The sequence below is a fragment of the Stenella coeruleoalba genome (genome assembly GCF_951394435.1).
Source record: "Stenella coeruleoalba genome assembly, chromosome: 5".
NCBI lineage: Eukaryota > Metazoa > Chordata > Mammalia > Artiodactyla > Delphinidae > Stenella > Stenella coeruleoalba.
This window is the reverse complement of record NC_137150.1, coordinates 63,682,607-63,701,127: the sequence shown is the minus strand read 5'-3', so window position 1 is coordinate 63,701,127 and position 18,521 is coordinate 63,682,607. Positions and strand designations below refer to the sequence as shown.

The 18,521-nt window shown below is 47.0% G+C and overlaps 1 protein-coding gene across 9 annotated transcripts in view; it reads left to right on the top strand.

The window, feature by feature from the left end:
- Positions 1-15,710, top strand: part of DGKG (diacylglycerol kinase gamma) — a 210,109-nt gene extending 194,399 nt beyond the window's left edge. For 7 of the 9 annotated variants that reach the window (XM_079923090.1, XM_079923088.1, XM_079923089.1 and 4 more), the window contains one exon: positions 1,885-8,824. In XM_079923090.1, coding sequence (XP_079779216.1) covers positions 1,885-1,983 — 99 coding nt within the window. In that variant the 3' untranslated portion in view covers positions 1,984-8,824. Of the gene's footprint in view, positions 1-1,884; positions 8,825-14,618 lie in introns of those variants that run through there. The other 2 variants (XR_013828564.1, XR_013828565.1) reach the window with 2 other exon arrangements.
- The last annotated feature ends 2,811 nt before the right edge of the window (positions 15,711-18,521 follow it).

Sequence of the window (18,521 nt, the reverse complement as noted above, 5' to 3'; positions counted from 1 at the left end):
ATAACACAAAACGGTACTTGACGTGTCGTCGGTGTGCTCCCCTGGTGACTACCACAAAACAGAGGGACTCTCTCCCTTCCTAGATTTTCAGGCTGATGGAAACCAACCTAACAGTCGTTTTCAGCTTCCTTCCCCCAGGTTATGTTCATTCCCTACAATGACTTTTGGCCCCATCTTTTTCCTTCTATATCCTGGGGCCTTATAAATTTAAACCTGGCTTGCAGGAGAACCCTCTTAGCCAGACTCTTCCCAGCTCCAGCTCATCTTGACAACAGCTATTGAATAATTCCCTTCAAACTCTTCTCTTCATGTTATCCTCCAGCTTAAAAAGTTATCATGGTTCCCCACTACCTCATATTAAACCCAATCTCTGCTGCCTCCTTCCCTTTAAACCCTATACCAAATGTCCCACCTGTATTCCTGACCTCATTTCTCATCCTTTGGTCCACACTCAACCAGCTGGTATGTAGCCCCTCAACCTAGTGCCTTCCCTTTCTCTTTCACCAACACATTTTCTTCCCTTCCTTTCAGATCTTAAAATTCATCCTCAATTGCTCCATTCAGGTTCTTCTCATTCCTTACCTAACTTCTTTTTGACAACACTTGGCTTATCCTACATTTAAACTTGTTGATGGGTCTCTCTCTTCAAGAGTTCTTCTGTTGTTCTCTAGGGTCACACTGTCATTTCAATAGGTGGTAAAACTCAAGAGAACGGGCTCATAGATTGTGTTTCTTTTGACAAGCATCTTTCTCCTCCTCCAGTGTAAGATAAGTTATTTAACTGGTGCATTCCATTTTACAGTTTACATTGGGCTTTCACTGACAGATTGTCATTTGATCTTCACAACAACTTTGTGAGAAAAATAGAATAAATGCTACTCTCCTCATTTTACGGTTCCGCAAGCAGTGCTTCTGAAGGCTAAATGATTTGTCCAAAGGTTCACAGCAAAGAAGGGGGAGTCCTAGGACCCAAACCCAGGTCTTTGAATCCTAAGTGCCTCTTGTTCCCACATCATCTTCCTACTTGTTAAATGTTGCTGGACTGACAATGCAGATTATCAACGCATCAGTGTCACCAGGCCACATTCAAATAGGGAGTAAGCATTTTGAAGCCATACCCTGAGGGTAAGGTTGGGAAGAAAGACAAAAAAATGAGAATTCACCAGTGTCTTTCACTTCCAATTGACTTAAAGTTTGCAGAAGGCACTCATTAAACCTAAAATTCAAACAAAAAATAAAAGCTTTTAAAAGAAACTTGGGTCTCCCCTAGAAGACTAAGAAAAGAGGAAACGCCTAAGAGACTCCCTTGGAAACTTTCCACATGAGTAGCGCTTGGGTCGGAGGTCAGACTGAAGCCTCTAGGTCAGTTTGGAGTTACTGGTTGACATCTCTGCACTGCCCAGGCAGGAATGGCCAGGAGCAGTGGAGGCGGGGAATCCAAAGAACTAGGCTCTAGCTGTTCCGGCCTTCTCTGTGCGACCTTAGGCTAATCCAAGGCTCAAGAGAGCATTGAGATCTCCATTCCTTTATCTATCCTGCAGAGGGATTGAATGAGATGGTCCCTGAGGTCTCCTCTGGCTGTGACATTCTGAGAGACTATGAATAGCAAGGACATGAGACAGGTGATCAGCTCAGCTGATCGCCACGTGGGAAGCTCACACCTGTCTCTCCCCAGCGTTTCCGCCCCTTGCTTCCAGCAGTGCCAAACGCCAGGCCCAGTCAGGGTCCAGTTGCCAATTCTGAAGCTGTTCAAGGACAGTCGTCCTTCTGCATGGGGCTCCTTCCAGCCCGAAGCTGGCCTCCCTTCCTCTCTCTGCAGATCACTCTCCCATAGGCTTCTGGGATTTGCAGGCCACTAATTCGTTTCTGCCTCTTTGCTTTTAGATTAAAATTACTCACAAGAACCAAGCGCCTATGATGATGGGGCCCCCCCAGAAGAGCAGCTTCTTTTCCCTGAGGAGGAAGAGCCGTTCAAAAGACTAGACACTATGCCCAATGCTAGTTCAACCAAGAGAGAAGACAAGAAACTGAAGCACACACATACACACGTACACACCACACACATGCGCGCGCGCGCGCACACACACACACACACACACACACACACACTCTCTTCTCCAACCAGTGGAAGCCAAGCCACCCTTCAGCAAGAAGGCTTCACCCTGACATCCATTCTATTTCAACTATGGACACACTCCAACAGAGCCAGTGCCGGCAGGACATTGTGAATGGACTTAGAGCCCTCCAGGACGCAGCTGGCTCATGCAGCAACTCCCACTTTCCCAGAAGACCTTGAGCGGGACTTTCTGAGACTGAAGGAGAAACCCCCCCTTTCTTTCCACCACCCCTGCAAGTTTCCTCGCCGCTCTCAAGGAGCAGGCTGCAGGTTTCCTGTCTAAGGGGAGATCGGATGTGGCCAAGGGAAAGAGCCTGCGTTCCAGGGGACGCTCACAAAGGTCCCTCTGTGAGGAGACAAAAACACCTCCAACTCTCAGATCGCAGCCCTTGGCAGGACTCAGCATACGCACGCTGGTTTCTTGGTTGTCCTTCGAGTGACAGCTTCTCCCGGAACTTGCTGAGGAGGCAGAAAGGCTGTGGAAAGCTGCGTTTCCCTTCTTGGTTCTGCGCACCCTCAGTGGGCAGTGGTGATTTTCCTGAAGCCTTCTGCTGGCTGTGTGTTTGTTTAGAGCCGGCTCCAAGAGCCCCCAGAGCTGCCTACATAGCACACCTTAGATGTGGTATTTATTTTCTTAGTTCTGTGAACACCTGGGAGGGAAAGCAGAGAAACTGAGATTTATTTTTCAAATTGGTGTCATAATATTGTGTAAAAAGGGAAGAAAAAAAAAAAAAACCACCCCCAGCTTCTTTCTTTTTCAAGCCACAGCGTGTTTCCTGTTTGAGTTCCAAGCCCTGGTGGCAGACTATTCCTGAAGGCAAAGAAGATGGGAGGGAAGGGCCTTTTGCTGAGGAGACCAGGAGACAAGGCGTCAGGCAGTTCCCTCCTGCCTCTGCGACGACCACTCCCCGAGCACGACCTGAAGGCCCTACTGAAGGTCTTGAGTGTGTGTACTTATATGTAGCATATATATATTTATATATACAAATATTTATTTACTGGTGGATTTTTCTGGATTGAAAAAAATATGCAGTACAAGAACAGAAAGTGGGAAAGGAAAAGAAGGCTCTGACTCCCCGTTTCTGCCATTTCATTGTCAAGGCACATTGCCCTGTGGTGATCATGAGATTTAAGGGAAATTAAAGTATCTCCTTATCATAAAGAGACTGAGAATTTCCATTCTGGATCCTCAAAACAACATGAAAGCTATGCTGGGCAGGATTTACTCTCCCATTTGTCAGATAAGGAAACTGAGTCTCGGAAAAGTTAAGAGACTTGTCCATGGTATCTTGGCTAATGTGGTTTGGGACTAGGTACCACTAAGAAGATATGTAACAGGGAAAAGAACCTACACATCTTGGAAAAGGGTCATTTCTGGTCACTGAGAAGCGATTCCATTTGGATCCAGGTTGCCAGAGAGGAATGAACGTGTGGCACATGTGTGGATGGGACAAGCCCACATGAGAGAATGAGACCTCCCAGTACTTCCCAGAGACTCTCTCTGGCCTGACCTGGTGAGAAGCTGGTCCAGGGTTGAAGGCAGTGGACAGATCTTCAAATTAAACTCTCCACATGTCATCTCATCACGGTCACCATAGTCTCTTAATCTAGAAACCCCTCTGGCTGCCCGGATGACCTCAGTGGAGAGGCACAAGGAGGACAGAGGCACCTCAGCAGGGAGCTGCCAGCCAGTGCCCAGAGGGGCCTCAGCAGAGTTCAGTGGGCTTCATTCAGCTGGCAACAGCATCACCGCCCTCCCCGAGGGCAAGTCTGTGGAGAACTTTGTTGGTAAAAAGAAACATTCACCTCGGCACCTTTGCTCCTTCAGCCTTCATCCCCTCTGAGATTTCCGAAAAGGAAACCTGGACCCACTCGACGTCACTCCACTGAGCTCCCTCTGATCTCCTAACACTGGGTCAGGAGCTTTGCGCAAGGAAGGGAAAATTAGGATTGTGTGTACAAACTGATCCTAACTCTGAAAGAAGCAGTCATCTAGGACCGTCTAAGACAGAGATCTAGAACCATCCTGTTCAACCTAACAGTGCAGACCGCTGGGCAAGGGGAAAGCAGGCCACCTGAAGAATGTCCTGAATGATGGGCTCCTTGGGGATGGGACTAACAAGCTCAGAATGACAACAGGTACTATCTTTGAAGCCACTTGATTCTGAAATGAAGGCAGGTTCAATTTGGGGTCACTGATTCTAAGACATTTGCAGAAATTCTTGAATGTGTTTCAGCCTCAGCCCCCCAAGATTGAGGCTGTTGAGACATGGCACTATCAACAGGTGAAAGTGATTCTTAGAGACTCACAAGTCGGAGACTGGCCCCTGACTGCCCACTGTGGTGCACAGGACTGGCAACGTTGCTTGAGAGACATGGCCCATGTCCTCCTTAAAGCCACAAAGTATAGCAAACATCGGTGGAATTGTACTTTCAATTTTGTAACCTCAGTAAGTCTGGTGGTGGTGTTTAATCTGACTTTGCAACTCATCCCTTAACTACTGGGACTGTGGTTTCTCACTGTGGAGTACCTCATCATAGTGCTCCTCACAGCAACCCCTGAGGTTGACAGAGAGGATATTATTAGCCCCATCTAAATAATGAGGAAAGCAAGGCTTACTATAATTTAGTGACTTCTCAAAGTTAGGCAGTCAGGGGAGAATCCTCCCTCATTCCTCATCGCATTCTGATTCTGGCCGTGCCCCAGACATGTTCTCACCTGCCCCCACAGTTCTACCCCTCTAGCAGTAAAAAGAATGAAACAGGAAGTCTTCAATACATTATGTTGTCCCTGGACTAATGGGCTAGGCGTTGCATCTCATTATGACTTGGTCTTTGTAGGTTTCCTCCAGTGAGTTGAGAATGGAGACAGACTTAGTAGAATGATTATATTTCAGGTCAGAGACCAGCTCCTCTCAAGAGAGTTCTTTCCACAGATGGAAAAGATATGTTAAAATTGCCAAATAAATTAGGAAATACTTGGCAGAATCTGGAAGAACCTCCAGACTGGCGTTACATAACATGCATATACATTATACATATGGACATTATATAAGGTGACATAGTACTTAATGTGCTGTATATATTATGTAAATTACATATTTGTGAGTAATCATGATAAATATAGAGACCCACTAATCACTTTTTTACACATACCCAGTGACAGATTAGGAAGTTACTTTGCCAGAGAGTCTTAAAACTTACTCTCTCCTGCTGCTTTGGTTCCAACTCCTGCCAAAAATAATTGCATCAACTTTTCCCATCTCTAGCCCCCTCTCCTCTTAGCCAAAACCCTCAGTCCTAGCTAGGCTGTACCTTCCGTGGAACACTACCATGATTGAGATCCATAAAAACAGATTCTGGGGATGGGGAGGATCTAGACTCCCAGATTCCCTGTGTCACCGACCTACACCCCAAGGCTCCCAGGCAGATGGATGTCTAATGCTGATATTAAAGGGAGAGAGAAGGGGAGAGAGGAAGTCTACCAACCCTCCAAGGAAGGAAACTTCAGTGTTCCTTGGCCACCAGTCCCAGGATCTGACCATAATCAATCAGGAAGTTATTTCAGTCTAGTTTAAGTTTCTGCAGCATATCTGAAACCATAATTTCCTAAAATGTGTTTCACACAATACCAGTATCCATAAAATGCTCCATGAACAAAAGAGTTCTGTGGTCAAGTACTAGATCCCCTTCTAGAAGAAATGGTGGACTTTGATTTGTCTGTTGACGTCCATAGATTAGAAACATTGCCTTAAGCCCACCGTTTCTTCTTTTTGTTCTCCGTGGAGATGGGAACATGGAAGTAACCATCCTCTGCAATAATATTCCATAAAGTACTTTTCTAGGACAAGGAACTTCTCTTCTTAAGACACTCTTTCTAGTTTCTTCTGTGATTGTTTAACTACTTTTATGGTTCCCCCCTACGTGTCTTCAAGCAAGAATCAAGGATCTGGCCTCTTTGCTTCCTGAGTGGAGAAGGGTTTGGGGAAAAATTAAGGGGAAAACAGGATAGCTGCCAGGGGCCAGATTTCATCTGTGCAGCTCTAGAGGACAGAACCAGGTCTAAAGAACACAGTTGTGGAAAGGATCGGTGTTTATTCAGTTTAATAACCACTCTTGGAGCTAGCTGGCCGAATATGGACAGAGCTCACTTGTGAGGGAGTGAACAGCCACCTGCTCTTATAGGAAGAGCCTTGACCTAGTTGAGGAGGAACAAGCGGTGATTGATCTACCTTGTTTAAACGCTGTTGAAACTATTTTAGTAGGCATCAGTGTTAAACCAATAGGTCTAGTACTTCCTTTTGAGCAGCAAACCTCAGTGTCCATTGTTTTCTGGAAGAGTGAAAGATGACTCCCAGAGAGATTTCTGGATCAGAAAATAATATTCATAAAGTAGTTTTCTAAAGTACTTTGCTGCTTGTTCTAGAAAAGTACTTTCTGGTCTAACTGGTACTGACCAGTTAGACCACACTTGTACATGGCGGGATTGACCAGAATCATTGGCGCCCTCAAGGGCAGCTAGTGGTGGTGGTGACCTTTCCTTGGCAGCTCTGAAAGTTAAAGGAATGAGTTACAGTGTTAAGCCCAAAAGAGATTTTGCATTTCTGTTGGTGTTCATATTAGCAGTTTGGAACTGTTCTCCTAGTCACGAGTACCAGACCTGCATCCGACTTGCAATAAATAGCAAGGAAAAAGAAACTATCCTACATCTCAAATACCCGTCAAGTTTTGCATAAAACAGGTGAACAGAATTGTGTAGGATTTCACATGGGGCCGTCATTTTTAGCTCACCTTAACGTTCCACCATACTCAAGTACATATTTTAAATTTCTACTATAGAAAGAAAATAGGAAAGGGAATTCTCATTTATGGCTTGCTGAGTACAGGGCACTGTGTCAAGGCCTTTTCATGTGCTATCCCATTTAATCCTCATGATCTGGGCATTTTGCTTACTTCACAGAAAAAGGAGTTAGTGTATAGAAAGGTGAAGTACCCTGTCCAAGGTCAAACAGATAGCAACTAGTAGAGCAAAGACTTGACATGGGTCTGTCTTACATCAACATTTATGCTTTTTCTACTATATTCTAATGCCTTTAACCTTCTTATCTCACTATTTCCAACCCTACCATCATCCTGGGTGAGATTACACAGCAGTGAAAAATTGATGTCCTACCTGGTCAACCTCTGTATTGGGGATGGGACTAACAAGCTCAGAATGACAACAGGTACTACTCATGTTCCTACTGAAGAATTTCCAGTGCTTGCTCATATGGAAACTCAACAGCCTCCATGGGCAGCTAGAACCCAAAACTTCACCCTTGCAATCAAACTGGCAGCCATCCCTTAATCCTCAATGTTTCAAATTCTAGCTGAATGAGAATCGTTTCCCAAGGCCCGCCTAATAGATTTTTCTATTCAACTCTGTGAGTGGGAGAGCAGCAAGCAGGCTTCTCAGACCTAAATGCCATGGTCAGCAGTGACTGGCCTGCACGGGGAAGGAGAGCTAGGGTTGTGGAAGGGAGCCTCCAGCAAGAAGGCTCTGCATGTGATCCTCATTAGTGATAGACGTGGGCTGGGCCATCTGTGTTCCACGGGAGAACAGAATGGCAGGCTGCCTTTCAGATGCCAAGAGATGCTATCTAATGGCAAGATCCAGAGAGCTCAAAAAGCAGAGAGGCATCCTTCCTCCTGAGCATCTCTGTGGGAAACCAGGGACACAGAAAACCATGGGGTTTTTGGAAACTAGCTGCTTCACTTGCAGGGCATTTCACCCTTGCTACCACTTCATTCTTCACGTTCATGGTGGAAGCCAACCAGCAGAGCCCTGCAGCCTTACCTGCTAACTAAACTCCCTGAGATGGATCCCAAGCTGAACCTATGTCATCTTGGAATCTGTAGACGCAATGGCAGGTGCATTATAGCAAGGCACCAGGGTTTGCGATTAAGCCTCCGAGTCTCCCAGGGGTCAGGAAACACTACAGGTAGAGGAGACCATTTAATTGGATGCTCAATGAAGATTCTAGAGGAATAATCAAAAAACTTGGGTCTAAATGGGTCAAATTAGAAAATGCAATTTGGAAGCAAAGAGGATAACATCTAACCCAGGATCAAGCATGTAGCAGGTAATGAGTAAATACTTGTTGAATGAATTAATAGCTAAAATGGGTATCTGTCCTTCTACCCTGGAATGGGTAGGGGAAAGCGGGTAGAAGGGATTAAAGCTTTTTAACTAACAACTCAGAAACTTGAAACCACAGGATGTAGAGGGAGCTCATGAGGGCCTTTAACTACTCAGACATCTGTTGAGTGATGGATACAGCTAAATATGGATCATCAAAGGGCTTTCTAGGTCACATGGAGGGCAGCTTCATGATTCAGAAAATATGAAATTCAGCTTGGACAAAAAGACAGAAATATTTGCAGTCTACTTCTGAGAGGTCAGGTCAGAACTGACAAAACAAAAAAAGACAGCACAGAAGTGGAATTACAACACAGTAAGAGATCAGCATAATAAGATACAGACTCAAAAGATGAAAAGAGATCGAGAACTGGGTTTTCTAGCAGATTTATTTGGGCAAGGGAGATGAGCCTGAACACTCAGTCCAAAAACGGAAGAAAGGACTGAGAAATCCTTTTTTCTTAAAAACGCTTAACGTTGAGTTCATGGTAAAATGGAAATGTCCAGGCATTGATGAAATGGTTATTAAATAACAGCTATCATTTATTGTCCAGTCCAAAGCCTATTGCTTTTATGACCACTTTTAAACTTCACCAGAACCTTATGAAGTCGGAGTTATACGGTTCCCCATGGGACAAGTGAGGAAACGGAGCAAATCTCATGGGGCAGATCTGGGATTCAGATCTGTCAGGATCTGCCTTTCAGAGCCCACGTTCGTGCCAGCAGTACCCTGGCTGAGGCCACTGAGCTTCAAGCACAGTGACAGGGATTTACTACACCCACCCACCCCCACCCCACCCCTGTGCATGATTACTTCCTTCTCAAAACGAAATCCAAGTCCCTCCCCTCCCCCTTCCACAGAGCTGGAGTGGGAAACGGCATTAGCTTGGGGGCAGTGGCACAGTGGCCAGAGCAGGTCTGGGCGGCAGCAAGTCCATATACGCCTTGCCCACCTCCCTTCTTAGGCCCTCTCTCCCAGGCACAGTGGGGCCGCCTCCTAAGACACCGATCAGAGAAGAGAGGACCAACGTGAACACCTTGGTGTTCAGCCAGATCAGAGTATTCACAGAATATTAAAGATCGTATTAGACACACAGAGACCACATCAAAGGTCCGGTGAAGTGAGGTCGGGCAGGCAAACATCAGAATTTAGTACCTCATATCTAAAGGTGGGATGGAGACTTGAAGTGTCCTTTTAAAAATGTGTTGAGTGAATCATAATTTGGAGTAAAAAGACTGCTTCTAGAATAATGCAAAAAAACTTTTTCCCTTCCAAAAAAAAATTATTTTTAAAATGGAATCTTCGCAAGAATTACAAGTGAGGGGCAATAAAAATGGTAATTTCTTTTTATGTTAGATAATACCAAAAAAAAGAATTTATAAATGTCACAATATAAGTGGCAATCCAGAGAAAGATTCCAGAAAGTCTACTGTGGAGGGACTAAACAACAGTACTTTCAAAGTAATTAATGAACTTTATTTTTCTTGTCCTTTTCTTTAAAAAAAAAAACAAAAACAAAAACTGGTACCAAGTGGTTACCAGAAAATGGCATGATCTTCAAGAAAAGATACATTTTCCTGGTGGATATTTCCTCTCTCCCCAACATCCTTGAGGTGAAAAGATTGAGAACTTTTGGTTGGTTGGTTGGCTTTTAACTTAGAGAACCATCCGTGCATGGAAGGTGTTAATGATAGAGGATGTCATTGAATTGCTGTGTGGGGTTTGCTGTCATCACACTGTGCTACCACCAGGCATTAAGGTAATGATCACAAACTTACGAGGACTCAGCAATTCCCACTCCCATCCACCCCATCAGCCTCCTGGAGCTCCCACCCACAGTTACATATACTTCCTGGAATTAGACCATCTGGGAATAATTTCTATTATGACAGTTTTCAAACATACACAAAAGTAGAGCCATAAGTATAATGAGAACCCATAGACCCATCACTTAAATTCAACAGTTGTTATCGTTTTGCCATATTTGCTTCAGCTTTTTTTTTACTGGAATACTTTAAATTATAGATGTCATGACACCTCACACCAAAATATTACATATACATCATTACGGGGGATCCCATCTTAAGTGTTAAACGTTGTGTGTGTCATCCATGTTGCTGAAGGAAGATTTCAGGGTGTTGTGCATCTGAGCTCAGTCATTTCTCAGCTGACTGAATGCAGTTGTCACAAGTAGATGTTAACCAGGACATTGCTGTGTCACTGATAGGAGAAAGTTTTAGGTGGAACCCAAGAAGATCTTAGCTGTATTCAAAACATTCCTGATTGATCTGGAAAGAGGAAGGTAAACAGCACGTTAACTACATTCTCAAAAGACACTAAATCGGGGAGTGTTTTAAGCACTGATGATGCCAGAGAGAAAACGCAAAGCACTTGGAGGAGTTAGAAATGTACCTGAAGGATGCGTGTTCTTATTTTTGAAATAAATATTGTTTAAAACAGTAGGAGTGGGCTTCCCTGGTGGCGCAGTGGTTGAGAGTCTGCCTGCCGATGCAGGGGACGCGGGTTCGTGCCCCGGTCCGGGAAGATCCCACATGCCGTGGAGCGGCTAGGCCCGTGAGCCATGGCTGCTGAGCCTGCGCGTCCGGAGTCTGTGCTCCGCAACGGGAGAGGCCACAACAGTGAGAGTCCCGCGTACCGCAAAAAAAAACAAAAACAAAAAAAAACAGTAGGAGTTACAGGAAGACTAGGCACAGTACTAGTTGGGACAAATAAAACAGTAACATCATATCTGCAGGTTCGTTTAAAAACCATATAAAAACCGGTTCTGGTTATTGCCCTCACCACGTGAGGACGAGGAAGCTAGACTGGGGGAGGGGACAGCTGCTGAGGTGTACAGACAGGCCCTCCCCCTCCGCTGGGGCAACTGAACTGGAGCTGTGTCAAGCCCCGAGAGACCATCTGTGAGGCCCCCTTCGCAGGGCAAGCTATCATTTTCAATGGGCAAAGTGTAAGGGGAGCAGGTAATGTTCCACGTGCTCTGTGCTCGGCTTCTGGGGTCAGGGCAGGCTGACTGCAGACGTTCTGGACAACATAGTGGGCAAGGTGGTTGGATGGCTTGCTTTCAAAAGTGACTCTGCCCAACCAAAGGGAAGACGGTAAAATGAATGACAGCAGGTTTCAGAATATTCAGCCCATCTCAGTCAATGAATGAAATGAGTTATTATTTAAGAACAGCCTAGGTGGCAGCAACAACTGGGAAGCAAGGCCTGGTATTCACCCAAGGCCTGATTCCCAGCCTGTGGCCGGTGGACCTAACTGAGCACCCATCCGACTTCCTAAACGTCAGGAAGACATGCTCTCTCATCTCTACCCCCAGTGCACTGCTGCAGACCTCTGACTCATTAAACACCCCAGCCCACCACGCCATCTCCCAACACCATGGGGCTCGTAAGACCAAGTACCACCTTCTCCTTTCCTGACAATGCTGCCATGAGGAGTGAGAGTCGGTGTTGACTAAGACGGGAATGAAGATTGTTTTCATCCTCCTGCCAGTGGGAACATGTTTTCTTCCCAGAGCACCCACTCTTTGGAAGAACATAGTCTCTTCTGAGCTCCTTCCTCCAGCCTAACCCCCGGCACCCTGAAGCCCAGGACCCACTGATGGGTGTGAAAACACATGAGCTCCCTGGGGCTTGGAGAAGAGCTCTTGACAGGCCTTTCCGGAGACGACAGCGGGCCGGGTCTGCACACCCCTGCTGCCTCCTCTGGGTAACATGACTTGCCTTTTCTCTGTCTGCTTGGAGCCAGAGGCCTGTCTGTACTGCTGTTCGTGAGTCATTTGGTAGCAGGGAAGAGGAAGCACAGGGTCCTCTCCTGTATCCCAGTGCTCAAAATGGACACGGTCTCCTGAGGGGGAGTAACAGAGACAAAGTTCACTTGCATATGTTGAGTCCTCTTCCCGGTGGTGCTGCCCTTTCCTCAGCTCTTTTCCGTGATAAGCCCATCCTGCTTGGGATCTCAACAGAGGAGCAAAGAGAGAAATAAAATGGGATCGGAGGACAGAAGCCTTTTTTTTTTTTTTTTTTAACATTATTGGAGTATAACTGCTTTAAACTGTATAACAGTTTCTGCTGTATAACAAAGTGAATCAGTTATACATATATCCCCATATCTCTTCCCTCTTGCGTCTCCCTCCCTCCCACCCTCCCTGTCCCACCCCTCTAGGTGGGCACAAAGCACCGAGCTGATCTCCCTGGACAGAAGCCTTCTTGAGGACTCGAAGGACACCAGCTCAAGTGTTCCTTCTGAGATGTTTGTGAGCAGGGTCTGGGGCAGAGGGAGAGAAAATAGATGGGAATTCCTGTCTTCCCCCAAAGGGATGAAAAGAAGGGGATTTATGGAAATCTGTCAGATGTCCCCAGAGGCAGGCCGTCTGCGGGAAATTGCTCGTGCCTCCACGTGACTTGGGAAGAACTCCCATCCTTGTCCAGCCTCCATCTTCTTGAGGGAGGAGAGAAACTTTTGGGAACTGCACTCTGGAGACTCAGAGACACGAGAGGAGACAGAGAAAGCAAGGGAGGGCCAGGAGCCCAACCTCCAAATCCAGTGGATGTTTCACATGGCTCCCACGAGGAGGAGTGAAGATTTTAGGTCAGGGTTTGGTTCTTCTGTGGCCATCAAGGAAAAGAAAGGGACGCGGAGGGCCTCCGGCAGTAACGCGCTCCACGCCGCTGCCTCAGTTACTCCAGGCCCTCCAGGCCCGGTTAGCCAGAGGCAAAGCCAGAGAAGGCTGGGGCCTCAGCCTGTCTCCTTCAGAGCTTCACAGGCCACGACCCGAGGGCAACTCCTCCCCACGCAGCCTCAGGCAGGGAAGAGCGCTCTCCTACCTCTGCTCAGCTCTGCACTGCTCCTCTCGTGGGCTGGCTCCCTTTCCTACCCCGACACCAGTTAGCAGCAGGGACTTGGGCAAGTCAAATTATATCTCAGGTTTTCCACCTGTAAAATGGGGCTAGACGGCTTCCCTGGTGGCGCAGTGGTTGGGAGTCCGCCTGCCGATGCAGGGGACACGGGTTTGTGCCCCGGTCCGGGAAGATCCCACATGCCGCAGAATGGCTGGGCCCGTGAGCCATGGCCGCTGAGCCTGCGCGTCCGGAGTCTGTGCTCCGCAACGGGAGAGGCCACAACAGTGAGAGTCCCGCATATCACAAAAAAAATTAAAAATGGGGCTAGAGAGGATGGTTAATGCATCTATTCATGTATTCATCAATAAGAAGTTTGTGATTAAACAATGTCTATTTGCTAAGCAGGTACCTTAACCTCTTAACATGCTTCAGTGCAGTTCTCTTATTTTTCTCCACTTTTTCCCATCACATTCTGTTTTTCTCAACCTCCACCCACCCCCAGGGTCCGCTGCTTCTACTTTTTCTTCTTCCTTTTATCCTCATGATGTTTCTCTTCATTTTCCCCCCGTGATTCTATTTTTAGAGTGTTTCTACAAGAAATCGGAGGGTCAGAGTGATCATAAGCGATATCTACCCACTTTGTTATCTCCAGGCAAGTCTGTGCTTAAAAGATCAGAGGACATAGTTCAGAGCCCAGTCTCAGGATGCATTTCAGCTTCTCTCGTCCTCAATGTCTCACTTACCCCCTGTTCAATACTACACTCCTTTTCCTCTTTACCTTTTGAGTCACATCTCAGCTGTAAAGCACCTTTGTGGGGACAGAACTGTTGGGACGTTTAACCCAAAATGACATAGTTCAACATCCTAGACCATAAGTATATTAGTTTCAGTGTAAAAACAACAGAATCAGGAACAAGAAAGGACAAGAGGCCATGGCAGTTAAGAGAGTTTGAATTCTATAAAAATCAACAAAAAGAGAACAAATAAGCAAAATCCCACAAGCATAACCCTTCTGGAGTCACAATTTGATAGACTATCTCAATTGATCTGAAAAGTCCATTGAACAGGGAGTTGTGGAATCATAGGCCCCTCTTGCTGGAAAAGCCCTTCCTTAGATGTCATTGAGTCCAACCTTTCACACCAAGTTGGTAGTCCACGTGGCATAATGTCTGTGCTCTGCTGATGGTCGTTGAATAATAGGTGGTGGTCATTCAGCCTTGGTTCCTATGTCACCATATACAGAATTCCTCTCCAAAGCCATTTTCCCAGGCCCTTAGGTAGGGAGCAGGCCAGGTCAATGCTTGGACAGGGCCTGGTGCCCCAGAATGTGCCCCTTTTGATCTATTTGAACCTGCCAAGGTAGCTTATGGTCTTGATAGAGGCCATGTGCTCTAATGGGCAGGTCACCCGACAAGGAAGCAGATTTCAAAACCTGCAGCATCTTTTTTTTTCCTTCTCCAGATGGCAAGAGGCAGGAGATCCAACTAAAGAGAAGAGGATCCGACAGCAGGTTGCTGACCCAGCGTACAGCACAGCTGCCCTCTCCTGTAGAATGGGAAGAAGTCACCTTGTGTGCCTCTCTGTACCGTCATCCTCAATGCTCGGTAGAGACCTCAGAGGAAGGATTATTGTTAGCAAGTAGCCATAATTCCAAGAAGCCACCACCTATTAAGGAGGTTCTGATGGATGCTTTTCTCTCCCTGCAGAAAACAAGACCCTTCTATCTTGGAAAAATCTGGCAAATGTTCCATCGAGGCTGCTGAGGAAGGAAGCTATGGTGGTTTGAAGGAAGAAACCCTGCCTGGAAAACAAGAGCAACACGGGGAGGGGGCTGCAGTCCTGTCTCAGCCATGTGGGCTTGGACATGTCCTGTAGCATTCTGGGACTTCTCTTTCTCCATCTATCACACAAGGGGGGCTCTGAAGACCTTCCCACTTCACCAATCTTGCCTTCACCTGGAGTAAACGCTGCCATCCTTGTTCTCGTGGGTCTTCCACCAGCCCCAAGGCTCCCTTCAGCCCTGCTGATCCCAGAGGGCTACTCCTAGCCCCTCAGACAAGAATCTACTTTCCTTCCCTTTTGAGGATTGATAGTGCTCAGAAATCAGCTGATTTGGGGGACCAACATGGAAAAAAAACACTACAAGGAAACCCTTTGATAAGTCCTCCACCTATACACACATCTACACACACACACACACAAATACAGACACACATACCCAATCGGTGAAGTGTAAACATTTTCCCTTCTGTGTATCAGACCTCTTTTACCCTTTCTAATTGCCAGTGTATTCGGAGAAAATTCAGTTCCACCAACAGAAAAGCACTGCTTCCTCTTAGGGAACTTAGCCAAACCTCCGTGTTCGGGGGTGACTCTGGGCTCAGGTTGAATGAAGCTAAAGGTTCTAACACCCCTCAACTGCAGCCCCTAAATGCAGACTCTACCAGCTGAGACTGAGGCAGCAACTAGCTAGACAGTGCCAGGGCCCAGATCCCTCCCTCCAGGCTCGTCCACCTCCACTGCCCACACGCCCACCCCTAGATATGTTGTTCTGTAATGGTGGGTGCCTGCTCCAGCCTGCCTGTCTGCCTGCCTAGAGTGCTGTGGACTTGTTCTGTAACGTACGGTGTGTGTGTATGTCTGACTCTGTGGTTTACTGCAAATAAAAATGGTAGCAGATGGCTGGCCTCTGACCTCCTGGTGGGTTGTTTTTCATGCCATGGCTTGAGAAATCAGGATTGTCTGGTCAGCCAAGAGCACTGGAGCTGTGCATGTTTCTCTAGACTATTCTGTAGCCTCTCCACAGTTGCCCGCTGCTGGGGGAGCCGGGTACCACTGATATGCCAAGACAGGGAAGAAGGGAAACTCTACTGCCACTTTCCTGAGATTGAAGGAGGGGGAGAGGAAGCCAGAAATTCTGTTAAAGAAGCACCTGCTAAACATTTTAGGTACACAATGTCACTGACATCTGAAGAGTCCCTTACGAAGTGGTTAGCATTTTATAGATTAGGAAACGATGTAGAAAAAGGGATGCGCTTGCTCAACAAGTAGCACGATAAGTATCCTAGTGCTGTCTCTCTCATACCCCCAGATTCAGGTTCTTGCCTCTAAACTAGTGTTTCTCCAAGTGTGGCCCATGGACTGCTCACCATCAGAAACATTTGGGAGTCCAGATTCCTGCACCCAACTCAGATCTCCTGAATCACGATCTCTGAGAGTAGGACCCTGAGACCTGACATTTATAATGTTATAAATATAACATTTATAACTGTTGATAGATCCCTGTGCCTCCAAAAGCTGGAGAACCATTGTACCACACCTGCTAGAGGGCAGGACCACTCTGGGAGGAGCCTGCAGAAGAGCACACTTAGACAGAAGAGACCGGGAGAGGAAGCTGGTCTGCAATGAAAGGGCGAAGGGGAAGCGAGGCCGTGGACTCCACATCAGAGTTGGCTGCCCCTCGCCCCAGAGCTCAGACCCCAAGAACAAGTCCCTCAGCTGGTCTCCAGGTGGAGGCTGTCCTGAGCCAAGGGTCCAAGGTCACACCTGGATGTGGCTGGGCAAGGAGGTGCGGGTCCAACACAGCAGCCTCGGGGACTGGGCGCTGCCGTGGGGCAGCAGCCCCCGAGGATGGAGCCGAGGACGCTTGTCAGCTGCTCACCGCAGGCTCCTGCTGCCTTCTCAGCCCCCATCTCCCCGCCCAGCCTGGCCTGACTGGCCACTCCCCAGGGTTTGAAGAGCCATTGCTGTCTGCTCTCCAGGCTCTTCCTGCCACGAAAGCCCTGGAACTCACACCTGGAACCCTCAGTCTCCATGTCCCTGCTGTCATCCCCGGGGCTGGGCATGGACTCCAACCTCAGGGAATCTACGCAAAATGTTACTCACTCCTACCCATTCCCTCCCCCTTCCACCTGGATCTACCAAGTTCTATTTTGTGCCTCTGAGTCTAGATGGAGGTTTCTGAAATGTTGGTTAGGATGTTTGAGGCAGGGCCACTGTGAGACAGATGCATAATTGCTACTTGGGGGCAGAAGGAAATGCTGGAAATAGCTTAGCTGCCCACTCAGCTGGGGAGATTCAGCTATCACCCTCCCAGCTGAAACACTAACTATGCATGAAAAATATTTTCCTCAAGAAAACGGCTTTTCTAGAGGCAAGAATTCAAGAAAACCCCTCTTGGACAGAATTTCATGTTACCAAATCAGCAAAACACTGAAATTATGAATCTGGAAAATTGTTTATGATACTGAATTCTTATAGTGAGAGTTTTCTTGAATCTCTGTAGCTAACAAAAGAATTGGGTAAACGAGGAAAATGCTGGTGCATTCAAGAACAAAGGCCTTAAGCAGTTGTGTTTGTGTTTTAAACAATAGTGAAGAATGAGCCATTTGCTGTTAACATTTACAAGATTTTCTAACACAGGGGACCATGTTCCTGCTCCTTCCCCCACGTAACAGGTTACTGTGTGCCCTTAAAAGTAACAAAACTGACTTTGTTTTTAGATGTTCTTCCCTCCCACTTTCCATTAAACCAGACTATCCCATATTATTCAGAAATATTTCTGGATCTAAAACTCTAAAGCCATTCACGGGGGGGTGGGGACAAAAAGTCAAAAGGCGGCAAAAAGTGGTGATGGAAGCAGCAAAGAAAGATCCGCGAGATCAGAAGGACATGGTCATGGTTTCAGAATGGGAGGGCTCCCAGAGAGCACTTAGCCCTTCCTCCAGACAGAGCCAGATTCCCCAGCACCGCATCTGTCTGTGCACACCCACATCTGCTTGAAGATTTCCGCTGATGGGCAGCCCACCACCTTCCCAGGAAGCCCATTCGGGAGTGGTTTTCTGAGCCTTAGATAGGCTCCTCTTGCACCCAAATCCGCCGGCCATTCACTCCCATCGTTGGGCCCTGACTTGGCCACTAGCGACACAAAACAAATCTCTCCTCTCTTCTCCAGGACAGCTTTCAGATATTTGGAAACAGCTCCCTTGTCCTAACTCTTTATTTTTTTTCCCTCCAGACTAAACATCCTCTAAATCCTTGAATCATCCCTTATATGTCATGACTCCCAGACCCTAAGCTATTCTCGCAACTTTCTGTGGAGCGACTGACAACAGTTTGCCAAGGTCCCTCTTAAACTGTGATTCCCAGAACTGAACACAGCACAGAAACAGGTGGACAAGTGCAGAGCCGCATCCTCGCTCTGGATGCCACGTTAGCTTTCTTTGGCACCTGTATCACCCTGCTAATTCATCCTGCTCTCACAGCAGACATCTCCTATCCTCTAATGAGTGCTAATAACGACCATGGGTGTGGTGCTTCACAGATCACAAAGTCCTTTCAGAAACATGGTCTCTTTTACTCCTC